The 16,736-nt window shown below is 46.8% G+C and overlaps 1 protein-coding gene across 1 annotated transcript in view; it reads right to left on the reverse strand.

The window, feature by feature from the left end:
• LOC142208719 (lysosomal protective protein-like) overlaps nucleotides 1-16,736 on the reverse strand; it is a 40,993-nt gene that overhangs the window by 16,574 nt on the left and 7,683 nt on the right. Inside the window, exons 4-6 of the mRNA XM_075277394.1 lie at nucleotides 11,695-11,745; nucleotides 11,086-11,172; nucleotides 10,338-10,493 (exon numbers count right to left, since the gene is read on the reverse strand). Of these exons, the coding sequence (XP_075133495.1) occupies nucleotides 10,338-10,493; nucleotides 11,086-11,172; nucleotides 11,695-11,745 (294 nt within the window). The remainder of the gene's footprint in view (nucleotides 1-10,337; nucleotides 10,494-11,085; nucleotides 11,173-11,694; nucleotides 11,746-16,736) is intronic.

The following is a 16,736-nucleotide window of genomic DNA, read 5'->3' on the forward strand; positions in this document are numbered from 1 at the left end:
ATAAATACCCTCATTTCTTGCTACTGCCATATAGTGCCAGTTTCTGACTGGTAATTCAAAGAATATATTGGGGTTACGTGCACCCACAATTTTTACTACTGGTATACAGTGCCATTGTCTGACTGGGAATTCAAAGAGTATATTGGGAATACAAATACCCTCATTTCTTGCTACTGCCATATAGTGCCAGTTTCTGACTGGTAATTCAAAGAATATATTGGGGTTACGTGCACCCACAATTTTTACTACTGGTATACAGTGCCATTGTCTGACTGGGAATTCAAAGAGTATATTGGGAATACAAATACCCTCATTTCTTGCTACTGCCATATAGTGCCAGTTTCTGACTGGGAATTCAAAGAATATATTGGGGTTACGTGCACCCCCAATTTTTACTACTGGTATACAGTGCCATTGTCTGACTGGGAATTCAAAGAATATATTGGGGTTATAAATACCCTCATTTCTTGCTACTGCCATATAGTGCCAGTTTCTGACTGGTAATTCAAAGAATATATTGGGGTTACGTGCACCCACAATTTTTACTACTGGTATACAGTGCCATTGTCTGACTGGGAATTCAAAGAGTATATTGGGAATACAAATACCCTCATTTCTTGCTACTGCCATATAGTGCCAGTTTCTGACTGGGAATTCAAAGAATATATTGGGGTTACGTGCACCCACAATTTTTACTACTGGTATACAGTGCCATTGTCTGACTGGGAATTCAAAGAATATATTGGGAATACAAATACCCTCATTTCTTGCTACTGCCATATAGTGCCAGTGTCTGACTGGTAATTCAAAGAATATATTGGGGTTACGTGCACCCACAATTTTTACTACTGGTATACAGTGCCATTGTCTGACTGGGAATTCAAAGAGTATATTGGGAATACAAATACCCTCATTTCTTGCTACTGCCATATAGTGCCAGTTTCTGACTGGTAATTCAAAGAATATATTGGGGTTACGTGCACCCACAATTTTTACTACTGGTATACAGTGCCATTGTCTGACTGGGAATTCAAAGAGTATATTGGGAATACAAATACCCTCATTTCTTGCTACTGCCATATAGTGCCAGTTTCTGACTGGGAATTCAAAGAATATATTGGGGTTACGTGCACCCACAATTTTTACTACTGGTATACAGTGCCATTGTCTGACTGGGAATTCAAAGAATATATTGGGGTTATAAATACCCTCATTTCTTGCTACTGCCATATAGTGCCAGTTTCTGACTGGTAATTCAAAGAATATATTGGGGTTACGTGCACCCACAATTTTTACTACTGGTATACAGTGCCATTGTCTGACTGGGAATTCAAAGAGTATATTGGGAATACAAATACCCTCATTTCTTGCTACTGCCATATAGTGCCAGTTTCTGACTGGTAATTCAAAGAATATATTGGGGTTACGTGCACCCACAATTTTTACTACTGGTATACAGTGCCATTGTCTGACTGGGAATTCAAAGAGTATATTGGGAATACAAATACCCTCATTTCTTGCTACTGCCATATAGTGCCAGTTTCTGACTGGGAATTCAAAGAATATATTGGGGTTACGTGCACCCACAATTTTTACTACTGGTATACAGTGCCATTGTCTGACTGGGAATTCAAAGAATATATTGGGGTTATAAATACCCTCATTTCTTGCTACTGCCATATAGTGCCAGTTTCTGACTGGTAATTCAAAGAATATATTGGGGTTACGTGCACCCACAATTTTTACTACTGGTATACAGTGCCATTGTCTGACTGGGAATTCAAAGAGTATATTGGGAATACAAATACCCTCATTTCTTGCTACTGCCATATAGTGCCAGTTTCTGACTGGGAATTCAAAGAATATATTGGGGTTACGTGCACCCCCAATTTTTACTACTGGTATACAGTGCCATTGTCTGACTGGGAATTCAAAGAGTATATTGGGAATACAAATACCCTCATTTCTTGCTACTGCCATATAGTGCCAGTTTCTGACTGGGAATTCAAAGAATATATTGGGGTTACGTGCACCCACAATTTTTACTACTGGTATACAGTGCCAATTTCTAACTAGGAATTCAAAATGCGCAAGGCTCCCGGAAAGGGACGTGGACGAGGCCGTGGGCGAGGTCGGGGGAATGGTTCTGGGGAGCAAGGTAGCAGTGAAGCCACAGGGCGTCCCGTGCCTACTCCTGTGGGGCAGCAAGCATTGCGCCACTCCACAGTGCCAGGGTTGCTTGCCACATTAACTAAACTGCAGGGTACAAACCTTAGTAGGCCCGAGAACCAGGAACAGGTCTTGCAATGGCTGTCAGAGAACGCTTACAGCACATTGTCCAGCAGCCAGTCAGACTCTGCCTCCTCTCCTCCTATTACCCAACAGTCTTGTCTTCCTTCCTCCCAAAATTCCGAAGCTTTACAGAACAATAACCCAAACTGTCCCTGCTCCCCAGAGCTGTTCTCCGCTCCTTTCATTGTCCCTCAACCTGCCTCTCCACGTCACGATTCCACGAACCTAACAGAGGAGCATCTGTGTCCAGATGCTCAAACACTAGAGTCTCCTCCATCTCCGTTCGATTTGGTGGTGGATGACCAGCAACCCACCCTCATCGACGATGATGTGACGCAGTTGCCGTCAGGGCATCCAGTTGACCGGCGCATTGTGCGGGAGGAGGAGATGAGACAGGAGTTGGAAGAGGAAGTGGTGGATGATGAGGACACTGACCCGACCTGGACAGGGGGGATGTCAAGCGGGGAAAGTAGTGTGGATGTTGAGGCAGGTGCAGCACCAAAAAGGGTAGCTAGAGGCAGAGGCAGAGGTCAGCAGCTTAGGCGAAGCCAGGCCACACCCGGAATCTCCCAAGATGTTCCAGTTCGTACCCAGCCCCGAAAAACTCCCACCTCGAGGGCACGTTTCTCGAAGGTGTGGAGTTTTTTCAAGGAATGCGCCGAGGACAGATATAGTGTTGTCTGCACAATTTGCCTCTCGAAATTGATTAGGGGCTCTGAGAAGAGCAACCTGTCCACCACTTCAATGCGCCGTCATTTGGAATCCAAGCACTGGAATCAGTGGCAGGCAGCAACGGCAGGACAAAGGCCGCCTGCCGTTCACGCCACTGCCACTGCCTCTTCCTCTGCCTCTGCCACTGCCACTGCTGACTGTGCTGGCGATGCACTCCAGAGGACGAGCCAGGACACCACTTCATCTGCCTCCGCCACTTTGTTGACTTCTACCTCATCCTCCCCTGGTCCTGTCTTATCTCCTTCTCCTGCACCATCAAAGGCACCATCAGGCGTTTCTTTACAACAACCCACCATCTCTCAGACATTGGAGCGGCGGCAGAAATACACTGCTAACCACCCACACGCGCAAGCCTTGAACGCCAACATCGCTAAACTGCTGGCCCAGGAGATGTTGGCGTTCCGGCTTGTTGAAACTCCCGCCTTCCTGGACCTGATGGCAACTGCGGCACCTCGCTATGCCGTCCCTAGCCGTCACTACTTCTCCCGGTGTGCCGTCCCCGCCTTGCACCAGCACGTGTCACTCAACATCAGGCGGGCCCTTAGTTCCGCGCTTTGCACAAAGGTCCACTTGACCACCGACAAGTGCATGCGGACAGGGACGCTACATTTCACTGACGGCACACTGGGTGAATGTAGTTGAGGCTGGGACTGCTTCCCAAACTGGCCCGGTGTACCTCGTCTCCCCGCCTAACATTCCTGGCAGGGACACGAGAAGAACACCCCCCTCCTCCTCCTCCTCTACCGCCTCCTCCTCCACCACCGCCTCCTCCTCCGCCACCGCCTCCTCCTCCGCTGTTAGATTGACCCCAGCTACGAGTTGGAAACGTTGCAGCACTGGCGTTGGTAGACGTCAGCAGGCTGTGCTGAAGCTGATCAGCTTGGGGGACAGACAGCACACTGCCTCCGAGGTGAGGGATGCCCTCCTCGATGAGACGGCAATATGGTTTGAGCCGCTGCACCTGGGCCCAGGCATGGTCGTTTGTGATAACGGCCGGAACCTGGTAGCAGCTCTGGAGCTTGCCGGACTCCAACATGTTCCATGCCTGGCCCACGTCTTCAACCTAGTGGTGCAACGTTTCCTAAAGAGCTACCCCAATGTTCCAGAGCTACTGGTGAAAGTGCGGCGCATGTGCGCCCACTTTCGCAAGTCGACAGTAGCCGCTGCTAGCTTAAAATCTCTCCAGCAACGCCTGCATGTGCCACAACACCGGCTTTTGTGCGACGTCCCCACACGCTGGAACTCAACGTTTCAGATGTTGAATAGAGTGGTTGAGCAGCAGAGACCTTTGATGGAATACCAGCTACAAAACCCTAGGGTGCCACAAAGTCAGCTGCCTCAGTTTCACATCCATGAGTGGCCATGGATGAGAGACCTTTGTGACATCCTACGGGTCTTTGAGGAGTCCACAAGGAGGGTGAGCTCTGAGGATGCGATGGTGAGCCTTACAATCCCGCTCTTGTGTGTTCTGAGAGAATCCCTGATTGACATCAGGGATAACTCAGATCACACAGAGGAGTTAGGGATAGCATCCGATCCGTCACAGCTGGAGAGTAGGTCCACACATCTGTCCGCTTCACTGCGTTTAATGGAGGAGGAGGAGGAGGAGGAGGAGGAAGAAGAGTTGTCCGATGATGTGATGGTGATACAGGAGGCTTCCGGGCAACTTCGAATCGTCCCATTGTTGCAGCGCGGATGGGTAGACATGGAGGATGAGGAGGAAATGGAGATTGAACTTTCCGGTGGGGCCAGAGGAGTCATGCCAACTAACACTGTGGCAGACATGGCTGAGTTCATGTTGGGGTGCTTTACAACCGACAAGCGTATTGTCAAAATCATGGAGGACAACCAGTACTGGATCTTTGCTATCCTTGACCCCCGGTATAAAAACAACATCTCGTCTTTTATTCCGGTAGAGGGGAGGGCCAATCGCATCAATGCTTGCCACAGGCAATTGGTGCAGAATATGATGGAGATGTTTCCAGCATGTGACGTTGGCGGCAGGGAGGGCAGTTCCTCCAGTAGGCAACCAAGTTCTCACCGGTCCACACAAACGAGGGGCACACTGTCTAAGGTCTGGGACACCTTGATGGCACCCCCTCGCCAAAGTGCCGCCACGGAGGGTCCTAGTGTCACCAGGCGTGAGAACTATAGGCGCATGTTGCGGGAATACCTTTCCGACCACAGCCCTGTCCTCTCCGACCCCTCTGCGCCCTACACGTATTGGGTGTCGAAGTTGGACCTGTGGCTTGAACTTGCCCTATATGCCTTGGAGGTGCTGTCCTGTCCTGCCGCCAGCGTCCTATCTGAGAGGGTGTTCAGTGCAGCCGGTGGCATCATCACTGACAAGCGCACCCGTCTGTCAGCTGAGAGTGCCGACCAGCTCACTTTGATAAAAATGAACCACCACTGGATAGAGCCTTCATTTTTGTGCCCACCTGTGTAAAGCACCCCAACATGAAACTCCATGTCTGTACTCAACCTCTCCAATTCCTCCGCATCCTCATACTCATCCACCATAAGCGTTGCACAATTCTGCTAATACTAGGCTCCCTCCAACATGATTTCCCCCAACTCTGCTGGTTAGAGGCTCCCTCCACCCTGATTTCCACCAACTCTGCTGGTTAGAGGCTCCCTCCACCCTGCTTTCCCACAACTCTGCTGGTTAGAGGCTCCTTCCACCATGAATTTGCCCAAACTGGGCTGTTTAGAGGCTCCCTCCACCATGAATTGGTCCAAACTGGGTTTTTTAGAGGCTCCCTCCACCATGAATTGGTCCAAACTGGGCTGGTTAGAGGCTCCCTCCACCATGAATTGGTCCAAACTGGGCTGGTTAGAGGCTCCCTCCACCATGAATTTGCCCAAACTGGGCTGTTTAGAGGCTCCCTCCACCATGAATTTGCCCAAACTGGGCTGGTTAGAGGCTCCCTCCACCATGAATTGGTCCAAACTGGGCTGGTTAGAGGCTCCCTCCACCATGAATTTGCCCAAACTGGGCTGTTTAGAGGCTCCCTCCACCATGAATTTGCCCAAACTGGGCTGGTTAGAGGCTCCCTCCACCATGAATTGGTCCAAACGGGTTTTTAGAGGCTCCCTTCACCATGAATTGGTCCAAACTTGGCTGTTTAGAGGCTCCCTCCACCATGAATTGGTCCAAACTGGGGTGGTTAGAGGCTCCCTCCACCATGAATTTGCCCAAACTGGGCTGTTTAGAGGCTCCCTCCACCATGAATTTGCCCAAACTGGGCTGGTTAGAGGCTCCCTCCACCATGAATTGGTCCAAACTGGGCTGGTTAGAGGCTCCCTCCACCATGAATTTGCCCAAACTGGGCTGTTTAGAGGCTCCCTCCACCATGAATTTGCCCAAACTGGGCTGGTTAGAGGCTCCCTCCACCATGAATTGGTCCAAACGGGTTTTTAGAGGCTCCCTTCACCATGAATTGGTCCAAACTTGGCTGTTTAGAGGCTCCCTCCACCATGAATTGGTCCAAACTGGGGTGGTTAGAGGCTCCCTCCACCATGAATTTGCCCAAACTGGGCTGTTTAGAGGCTCCCTCCACCATGAATTGGTCCAAACTGGGTTTTTTAGAGGCTCCCTCCACCATGAATTGGCCCAAACTGGGCTGGTTAGAGGCTCCCTCCACCATGAATTGGTCCAAACTGGGCTGGTTAGAGGCTCCCTCCACCATGAATTGGTCCAAACTGGGCTGGTTAGAGGCTCCCTCCACCATGAATTGGTCCAAACTGGGCTGGTTAGAGGCTCCCTCCACCATGAATTTCCCAAAACTTGGCTGTTTAGAGGCTCCCTCCACCATTAATTGGTCCAAACTGGGCTGGTTAGAGGCTCCCTCCACCATGAATTTGCCCAAACTGGGCTGTTTAGAGGCTCCCTCCACCATGAATTTGCCCAAACTGGGCTGGTTAGAGGCTCCCTCCACCATGAATTGGTCCAAACTGGGGTTTTTAGAGGCTCCCTCCACCATGAATTGGTCCAAACTTGGCTGTTTAGAGGCTCCCTCCACCATGAATTGGTCCAAACTGGGGTGGTTAGAGGCTCCCTCCACCATTAATTGGTCCAAACTGGGCTGGTTAGAGGCTCCCTCCACCATGAATTTCCCAAAACTTGGCTGTTTAGAGGCTCCCTCCACCATGAATTGGTCCAAACTGGGTTTTTTAGAGGCTCCCTCCACCATGAATTTGCCCAAACTGGGCTGTTTAGAGGCTCCCTCCACCATGAATTTGCCCAAACTGGGCTGGTTAGAGGCTCCCTCCACCATGAATTGGTCCAAACTGGGCTGGTTAGAGGCTCCCTCCACCATGAATTTGCCCAAACTGGGCTGTTTAGAGGCTCCCTCCACCATGAATTTGCCCAAACTGGGCTGGTTAGAGGCTCCCTCCACCATGAATTGGTCCAAACGGGTTTTTAGAGGCTCCCTTCACCATGAATTGGTCCAAACTTGGCTGTTTAGAGGCTCCCTCCACCATGAATTGGTCCAAACTGGGCTGTTTAGAGGCTCCCTCCACCATGAATTGGTCCAAACTGGGTTTTTTAGAGGCTCCCTCCACCATGAATTGGTCCAAACTGGGCTGGTTAGAGGCTCCCTCCACCATGAATTGGTCCAAACTGGGGTGGTTAGAGGCTCCCTCCACCATTAATTGGTCCAAACTGGGCTGGTTAGAGGCTCCCTCCACCATTAATTGGTCCAAACTGGGCTGGTTAGAGGCTCCCTCCACCATGAATTTGCCCAAACTGGGCTGGTTAGAGGCTCCCTCCACCATGAATTGGTCCAAACTGGGGTTTTTAGAGGCTCCCTCCACCATGAATTGGTCCAAACTGGGGTTTTTAGAGTCTCCCTCCACCATGAATTGGTCCAAACTGGGGTTTTTAGAGGCTCCCTCCACCATGAATTTGCCCAAACTCTGCTGGTTAGAGGCTCAATCCACCCTGATTTTCAAAACAAATGTTGGTGCCAACCTCAACTTACTACAAGGGCCAAATTCACTGCTGGTGACAAGCTCTCCTCACTGCAAGTGCCAAATACACATGTTTCAAGGTGTTTTCCTACTGTCAGAGAGGTGGTATTGAGTGTGTAAAGTGTGTAGTTGTTAGGCTGTGATGTTGGGGTAATAGAGGGTCTTTGGTGTGTTAGATGCCCCCAGACATGCTTCCCCTGCTGTCCCAGTGTCATTCCAGAGGTGTTGGCATCATTTCCTGGGGTGTCATAGTGGACTTGGTGACCCTCCAGACACGGATTTGGGTTTCCCCCTTAACGAGTATCTGTTCCCCATAGACTATAATGGGGTTCGAAACCCGTTCGAACACACGAACATTGAGCGGCTGTTCGAATCGAATTTCGAACCTCGAACATTTTAGTGTTCGCTCATCTCTAGTTACAATATAACGTCACCTCTTCTTATTCCTCCGGATCTGTGAAGCTGGATGTACATGAGATAACTCTCAGCTGAATGGTTATTCAGACTAAAGCTATCTCACCCAACTTTTCTGTATATACTAGATGTATACTTATTTTGGTTGATATCCAACTGCCTGATCCTTATTTGTGACTGATCATCCATCCCCGACCATCATAGCATCAGCCATCCCTGACCACCATAGCATCTGCCATCCCTGACCACCATAGCATCTGCCATCCCTGACCACCATAGCATCTGCCATCCCTGACCACCATAGCATCTGCCATCCCTGACCACCATAGCATCTGCCATCCCTGACCACCATAGCATCTGCCATCCCTGACCACCATAGCATCTGCCATCCCTGACCACCATAGCATCATTCATCACCGACCACCATAGCATCTGCCATCACTGACCACCATAGCATCAGCCATCCCCGACCACCATAGCATCAGACATCCCCGACCACCATAGCATCAGACATCCCCGACCACCATAGCATCTGACATCCCTGACCACCATAGCATCTGACATCCCCGACCACCATAGCACCTTCCATCCCTGACCACCATAGCACCTTCCATCCTCGACCACCATAGCATCTGCCATCCCTGACCACCATAGCATCAGCCACCACCGACCACCATAGCATCTGCCATCCCTAACCACCATAGCATCAGCCATCCACGACCACCATAGCATCTGCCATCCCTGACCACCATAGCATCTGCCATCCCTGACCACCATAGCATCTGCCATCCCTGACCACCATAGCATCTGCCATCCCTGACCACCATAGCATCTGCCATCCCTGACCACCATAGCATCTGCCATCCCTGACCACCATAGCATCTGCCATCCCTGACCACCATAGCATCATTCATCACCGACCACCATAGCATCTGCCATCACTGACCACCATAGCATCAGCCATCCCCGACCACCATAGCATCAGACATCCCCGACCACCATAGCATCAGACATCCCCGACCACCATAGCATCTGACATCCCTGACCACCATAGCATCTGACATCCCTGACCACCATAGCAGCTGCCATCCCTGACCACCATAGCACCTTCCATCCTCGACCACCATAGCATCTGCCATCCCTGACCACCATAGCATCAGCCACCACCGACCACCATAGCATCTGCCATCCCTAACCACCATAGCATCAGCCATCCACGACCACCATAGCATCTGCCATCGCTGACCACCATAGCAGCTGCCATCCCTGACCACCATAGCATCAGCCATCCCTGACCACCATAGCATCTGCCATCCTTGACCACCATAGCATCTGCCATCCCCGACCACCATAGTAGCTGCCATCCCTGACCATCATAGCATCTGCCCTTTATTACTACATTTTATTTTTATTGCGCCTTCTATAAGTGAGTTTATGGCCGGGGACACATGGCGCAGTTTCCCAACTGGCTGGCAGCTGCAGAATCGGTGGTGACTAACCTGCTGCAATATTCGGTAACAGTGTAGTGGAAGGGATTTAATATGTTAGCGACTGGCCTGTTTTAGACCTTGTTGTCTGACCAATTTTTACGTTTTTTCCATCACCATATACTAAGCAAGATATCTGTTTGATTTTTCTGTCAACCATTTTGCAGAACAAATGGTAGTGGGGTAGATATATCTCATAGATTAACTTTTATTAACTCTTAGTGGGACGGAATAGAAAAAACCCAGCAATTTTGCCATTGCCTTTTTATGGTATACATATTGTAATACTTTTTACTGCTACAAAAATGTAGAGGGTGCTGTGAAGTGGTGCCCTGCACTAGAAAGAGTTCAAAGGAGATCCCCAGGTATTTTATCTAGGTATTGTACACTTGTAAATTGTTATTGTGAACCGGAAGTAGATATAAGCTGTCTTCTTACTTTCAGGTTTATACCGCTATCCTTTGACACTTCCACAGCCAGAGCAGGGACATAAAAGCCGCCATAACTTTCCCCTGTTATGTAAAAATCATTTTTAGCAAACTCTGGAAACAGGCGGAAAAAATCCTTCAGAGCCATGTAGTTGTCCTTAGCAGTCTGGGAAAAAGAATGGAAGAAAGGTCATGTAGTCACACATCCTATATACTGTATTGTCTGTGTAGGCAGTGCAGCAGTGTGTGTGCTTTATAGCAGAATAATGTCATTGACTAAGTCTCCATGTAGTGATAGAGTATATACAGCCCCTTCCTCCAGTGACTAGTAAGGTTAGATATAGACAAAGTCTTAACAGTACTGCTGCTACCTTGCCTTCTCTAGGCCTCAAAAAGCACAGAAGAAATGTAATAAAATTCTCTGTCCTCTGCCAATCTTGCTCCAATCTGTACAACAAAGCCGACTAGTGAAGAGCACAAAACACTGTAGGTCTATTTTTTATTTTACCACTAGTCACACAATATACCGTTTAGCCCTCTAAATAGACTTATGTTTTATTTAGTGGAGCCTATTGGTCAGCTTTGCAGTGTAGATTAGGGCAGGCTCAGCAGAGGACAGAGAATTTCATTTATTAACATAAAAACATGTCATTTCCTTATGATACCTATATAGTATCCTTTCATATTTGTTCCTGTTATATTTTCCTATTATACCTATTGAATTATTGTATAATACATGTACGGGTGTGAGTTCTTACCTCAGTGTCACCTGTTATGATTTGTTTGTCATCAGAATAAGAAAATCCAGCTCCAGCAGGGGATTCCAGATATAGGACATTTGCTAACTAAAACATAAAAGGGAAAAAAAAAATAAAGAAGAATAATATGTTTGTAGCAAGGTGGCTCAGTGTATAGCATTGCTGCCTTAAGGGGGTCGGTCACTGGATCACCAGAACCCAGAATATCAACCCAGGCTTGCAGATAGATAGGTTAGGGTCATTTGAATCATATGCTATTCTCCCCTTGTGAATCACTGCCTCTGTAGCCAGAATGTCAAATGTTAGTACAGAAATGAGCGCTTTGGAGCAACTACACTTACCTCTTTAGAGCAATAACCAAGCCCAAACAGAGATAACATGCCGGTACAGGCAGTGTCTCACAATGGGAAAACACTGTCTGATTCAGGTGACTCAAATCTGTCAACTTCTACTGTATACAGTATACACATTCCTCCTTGTTTGTGACTCTATTCACATGGTATGCTGCTGACATCCAAGAGATGCTTATGACGTACTGTATATATAGTGTGGTCTATGGACTCAAGATTCAACGGAATGGATCACAAAACAGACAATGAGACTTATCACCTTATTCCAGGAATATTGGTTGGTCTTCAGGGTGCTGCCATCTGGTTGAATCTATTGTAAAGGTAAATAATAATATAAACAATAATACATATTCCGCAGCGCTGTACAATTTGTAGGGTTCAAGTACAGACAAAAAGATACATCACAAAGTAATAGTCACTTCAAACAATGGGACTGAGGGCCCTGCTCACAAAAGCTTACAATCTATGCGGTAGAAGGGGTGACACAAGAGGTAGCAGGGGCGGCATTGCTTATACAATAGTCAGACAATTTTGTAATAGAGGTGACTGTCATTACACAAACATAAAACTTTATCAGCCGACACCAGTCATGTCCTTTAACATGCAGATGATGCCTGGACATATAAAGTTAGTGTCAAACGGCATCATATCATGTGGGGTAAAGTGGGAGCGTGAACAGAGAAGGGTTTATTTTAGGGATTGTAATTATGGTACAAAAGGGTTTGCATTAGGAATTGTGATAGGCTTGTCTGACAAGATGCGTCTTTAGTTTGCGTTTGAATCTGTAGAAATTGAGAGTTAATCTGATTGTCCGGGGTAGAGCATTCCAGAGAAGTGGTGCAGCTCGGGAGAAGTCTTGTATACGAGCGTGGGAGGTTCTGATAATAGAGGATGTAAGTGTTAGGTCATTGAGTGAGTGGAGAGCACGGGTTGGGCGGTAGACAGAGATGAGGGAAGAAATGTAGGGAGGTGTGGCATTATGGAGAGCCTTGTGGATGAGGGTGATAACTTTATATTTTATTCTATAATGAATAGGCAGCCAATGTAGCGACTGGCACAGACCAGAGGCCTCGCTGTAGCGTCTAGACTGATAGATGAGCCTGGCCGCTGCATTCAGAATAGATTGTAGAGGGGAGAGTTTAGTAAGGGGAAAACCGATTAGTAAGGAGTTACAGTAGTCAAGGCGAGAATGAATCAGAGAGACAATAAGTGTCATTAATATATCTCTGGTAACGAAAGGGCGTATTCTGGAGATATTTTTGAGGTGGAGATGACATGAGTGTGTGAGTGATTCAGTATGAGGGGTGAAGGAAAGGTCTGAGTAAAAAAAAACCTGAGGCAGCGGGCATACTACCTAGGAGTTATAGTAAGGCCTGAGACTGCAATGGATATATCATGGATAGATCTATTATATGGTGGAAACAGATTCAGTTTCAGATAGAGCGAAGACATGATACTTGAGACAGCAGAGAGACAGATGCTGGTGTTCTGTATTAGTGCAGTGGTGATGTCATGGGAAGATGAGTATAATTGGGTGTCATCAGCATAAAGATGGTACGGGAAGACAAATCTGGTGATGGTCTGTCCAATGGGGGCTGTGTAGAGAGAGAAGAACTGGGGGCCTTGAACCAAGTCCTGAGGAACCCCGAACAGCAAGGGGAAGAGGGGAAGAAACAGAGTCCGCTAATGATACACTGAAGGTGCAGTCTGAGAGATAAGAGGATAACCAGGAGAGAAACAGAAAGTTGTCTGCTGCGAACAAACATTCCTGGAGTTTTCTCATCTCACCCACCTGAGTAGTCTGGGTGAGATGTACACCCCCTCCATTACTTGACCAGCCATTGGCTTGCAGTTGGTATCCCCTCTCGGTCTCTGATTATTATATTCTGGGGTCTGAAAAGACCCCAGAGTATAATAATTGTTCATGGGTGTCCACAATGGGGCATAATACTGTGTGCAGGGGCCACTATGGGGCATAATACTGTGTGCAAGGACCACTATGGAGCATAATAGAGCATGCAGGAATGCGGGGGGGAGGGGTCGGTCGAGGTCTTCAATGTCGGTCAGAGGAGGGGGGCACAATGTCAAAGGTTCGCAACGGGGCCTCGCCAATCCTAGTTATGCCCCTGGGTGCATTGCAAGTGTACATAGTGTACTATGTATTTTGGCCTGGGGCGAAACTTAGGATAGAACTTATACTTCTCCATTTTGCTACCTGGGCTCACCGAAGGCAGTAAATGAGGCTGTGGAGGCAAAGGTGACAAACAGATATCATCTATGTGCCTTCTGTACCGTTCAACCACAGATCTGGCACATGCACACAAAAATCTTACAACCTCTTTCCTGTACATATGGTGAGAACAAGTGATTAGATATCTGGAGTTCCCATAAATTCATTAAAGGGGCTCTATCAGCAAAATCATGCTGATAGAGCCCCACATATGTGTGCATAGCCTTTAAAAAGGCTATTCAAGCACCGGTAAAGTTATATTAAACTACCCCCCCCCCCCCCCCCGTTTTAAAATAATAACCTAAAAAAGAATGTGCTCTACTTACGGATCGTGCACGCTGGGCGGGCATTCGGGGTGTGTCTTCATCTTCTTCCCCGCCTCTTCTTCCTCCGATGTCTTCGGGTCCCGTCCTCCTCTGGCGCTTGCTCGCGGACACTGATAAAAAAAAAAAAAGCCTGGGTGCATGCGCAGTAGCCGTAGTAGAAGCCGCGTGCTACTGCGCATGCGCCCAAGCTATTTTTTTTTATCAGTGTCCGCGAGCAAGCGCCGGAGGAGGACGGGACCGGAGGACGTCGGAGGAAGAAGAGGCGGGGAAGAAGATGAAGACACACCCTGAATGCCCGCCCAGCGTGCACGATCCGTAAGTAGAGCACATTCTTTTTTAGGTTGTTATTTTAAAATGGGGGGGGTAGTTTAATATAACTTTTACAGTGCCTGAATAGCCTTTTTAAAGGATATTCACGCATATGTGGGGCTCTATCAGCATGATTTTGCTGATAGAGCCCCTTTAAACTCTACTCTCTTTTAGGCAAATTTCCCACCGTTAATCTCAGATATCAGGAAGCATCTAGTTAAATCCAAGTCATTAAAGTTATCATTCCTTGGAAGAATATAAAAATGTCTACTCTTCCTAAATTCCTTTCCAGAAAATACATTTTTATGAATTTTGTATGGGCGCAAAACACAAGATGTCTATTTTCTTTATAGATGCAATAGGTATTGTAGTCCAATGTCATCTGTTAGTAGTGTACTGTAGTGATGGTAATATGTTAATATACTTTTTTTTATACATTTTTATTATTATGTTTTGTCTAAAATGTACAAATAAATAAAACATAGCTGAATAAAGAAAACAAGAGTTCAGTTACAATGACATCACAAGGCTTATGACATCATAGGTTCCATGTGACATCACAATTGGAATGGAATGTGTAAAGTTCTTAACCTGAGCCATCTTGGCTCACTTGAGCTTGATAGCTTGAAGAGGACGGTATGCTCAGGTATGTGATCTCCACTCAATACTGAGGCCTCACTCACACATTACGTAGCCGGGGACATGGGGTTCAGAATTGCACCATTAACCTCCAAAAATGTTAGTAAGAATAACTGTGTGTCCTGTTTCTTGTTCTGATTATCCGGGTGATTCAGTAAAATGGTTACGCCATGGAGGATATTTATCTCCTATCCATCAGATAGAGGATAAATATCTGATCGGGAGGGGGGGGGGGGGGTCTGATCACTGAGACCCCCACTAATCCTGAGAACAGGGGTGTTTGACAAATACTGAAAAACAGCCTTTATTTCCTTATGTTATTACTCATATAGCGCCGTCATATTCCACAGCACCTTTCCTGTATAGTCACTACTGTCCCATATAGAGCTCACAATCTAAATTCCCCAATCTACATCAGAATGGCTTAGGAGTGCGGGAGGAAACTTACCAAAGCAGTATTGGCGCACGATGGGTTAAATCCTCAGCTACATATGTCCCCATGGTAACTGCAGCCAATAGGATTGCTGGATCTGAATTTGAAAAGCCAGTTGCCTGCCGTCAGTGATTGGCCGGTGATGATGGGAGACGGACGTCTACGTGATCGGCTCTGCCGCGGGGATCACTTTATGGTGACGTCTTTGGGAAGAGATCCAGTCCTAATACTGAGGATCTATATGTGATAAAGTCCTGGGTGAGACTGGGGTCTCTGGACCACCAGCGGGAGTGATTGTGGCTGCCCCCCCTCCGTCTATACAGGACATGTGTATGGCCACCAGTATGTCTGTCAGAGACTGATTTGGTAACTTACGTGATTTTATCTTTGTTTCTTCATAGGGCAAAGTATAATGGAGGCAGCAGGGGTAGTATGTATGGTATGAAGGTAGCGTGTATGACATGTTCTCTGTGAGTGCTGAACATACTGGGTACTGTATATAGATTTCTATGGAGTTGTATATAGGCCTTTTACCATGTTATGTAATTGGTGTTTATATGTGTTTGTATATAAATATGTATAGATCAATAGACAGATATGACTGTAAGTAACGCCCACTTATGGATTAAAGGGGTTTTCCAGGATAAGCACAATTTTAATATTTAAAATGACAAAACCTTTAAAAACCCATATTCACCTGTCCCTGGTGCTCCGGGGTCTTCCAGCACTTAATAATAAGAAAGGGTTTATCCTGGACAACCCCTTTTATGTATATTTATATACAGTGTTTGTAAAGTATGCACTGTATATATATTAATATATAGATGTATGCCAAGTTTATTATTACTTTTAACATGTTATGTAATTGGTATATATATATATATATATATATATATATATATATATATATATATATATATGTATAGTATTAAGTATGTGTATATATATATATATATATATATATATATATATATATATATATATGACTGTAAGTAGTGTCCACTTCTTTTTCACTTTATAAAATGAACGTTTTTTCATCTATAGTGGGGTAAAAAGTCAGTGTGTCTTATAAATCAAACATGCCAGAAATCCCAATCCACAAACTATTATTATATTCTGGGGTCTCCTCAGTGATTGGCCCAATTTAAAGAGGACCTTTCACCATATCCGGGCACATGCAGTTCTATATACTGCCAGAAAGCTGACAGTGCGCTGAATTCAGCGCACTGTCGGCTTTCCCGATCTGTGCCCGGTGTGAAGAGCTTACGGCCCGGTACCGTAGCTCTTCTATGGTCAGAAGGGCATTTCTGACCATTAGCCAGGAACGTCCTTCTGCCTCGCGGCGCCAATCGCGCTGTGCTGTG

The sequence above is a fragment of the Leptodactylus fuscus genome, chromosome 6 (assembly GCF_031893055.1).
Source record: "Leptodactylus fuscus isolate aLepFus1 chromosome 6, aLepFus1.hap2, whole genome shotgun sequence".
Classification (NCBI taxonomy): Eukaryota; Metazoa; Chordata; class Amphibia; order Anura; family Leptodactylidae; genus Leptodactylus; species Leptodactylus fuscus.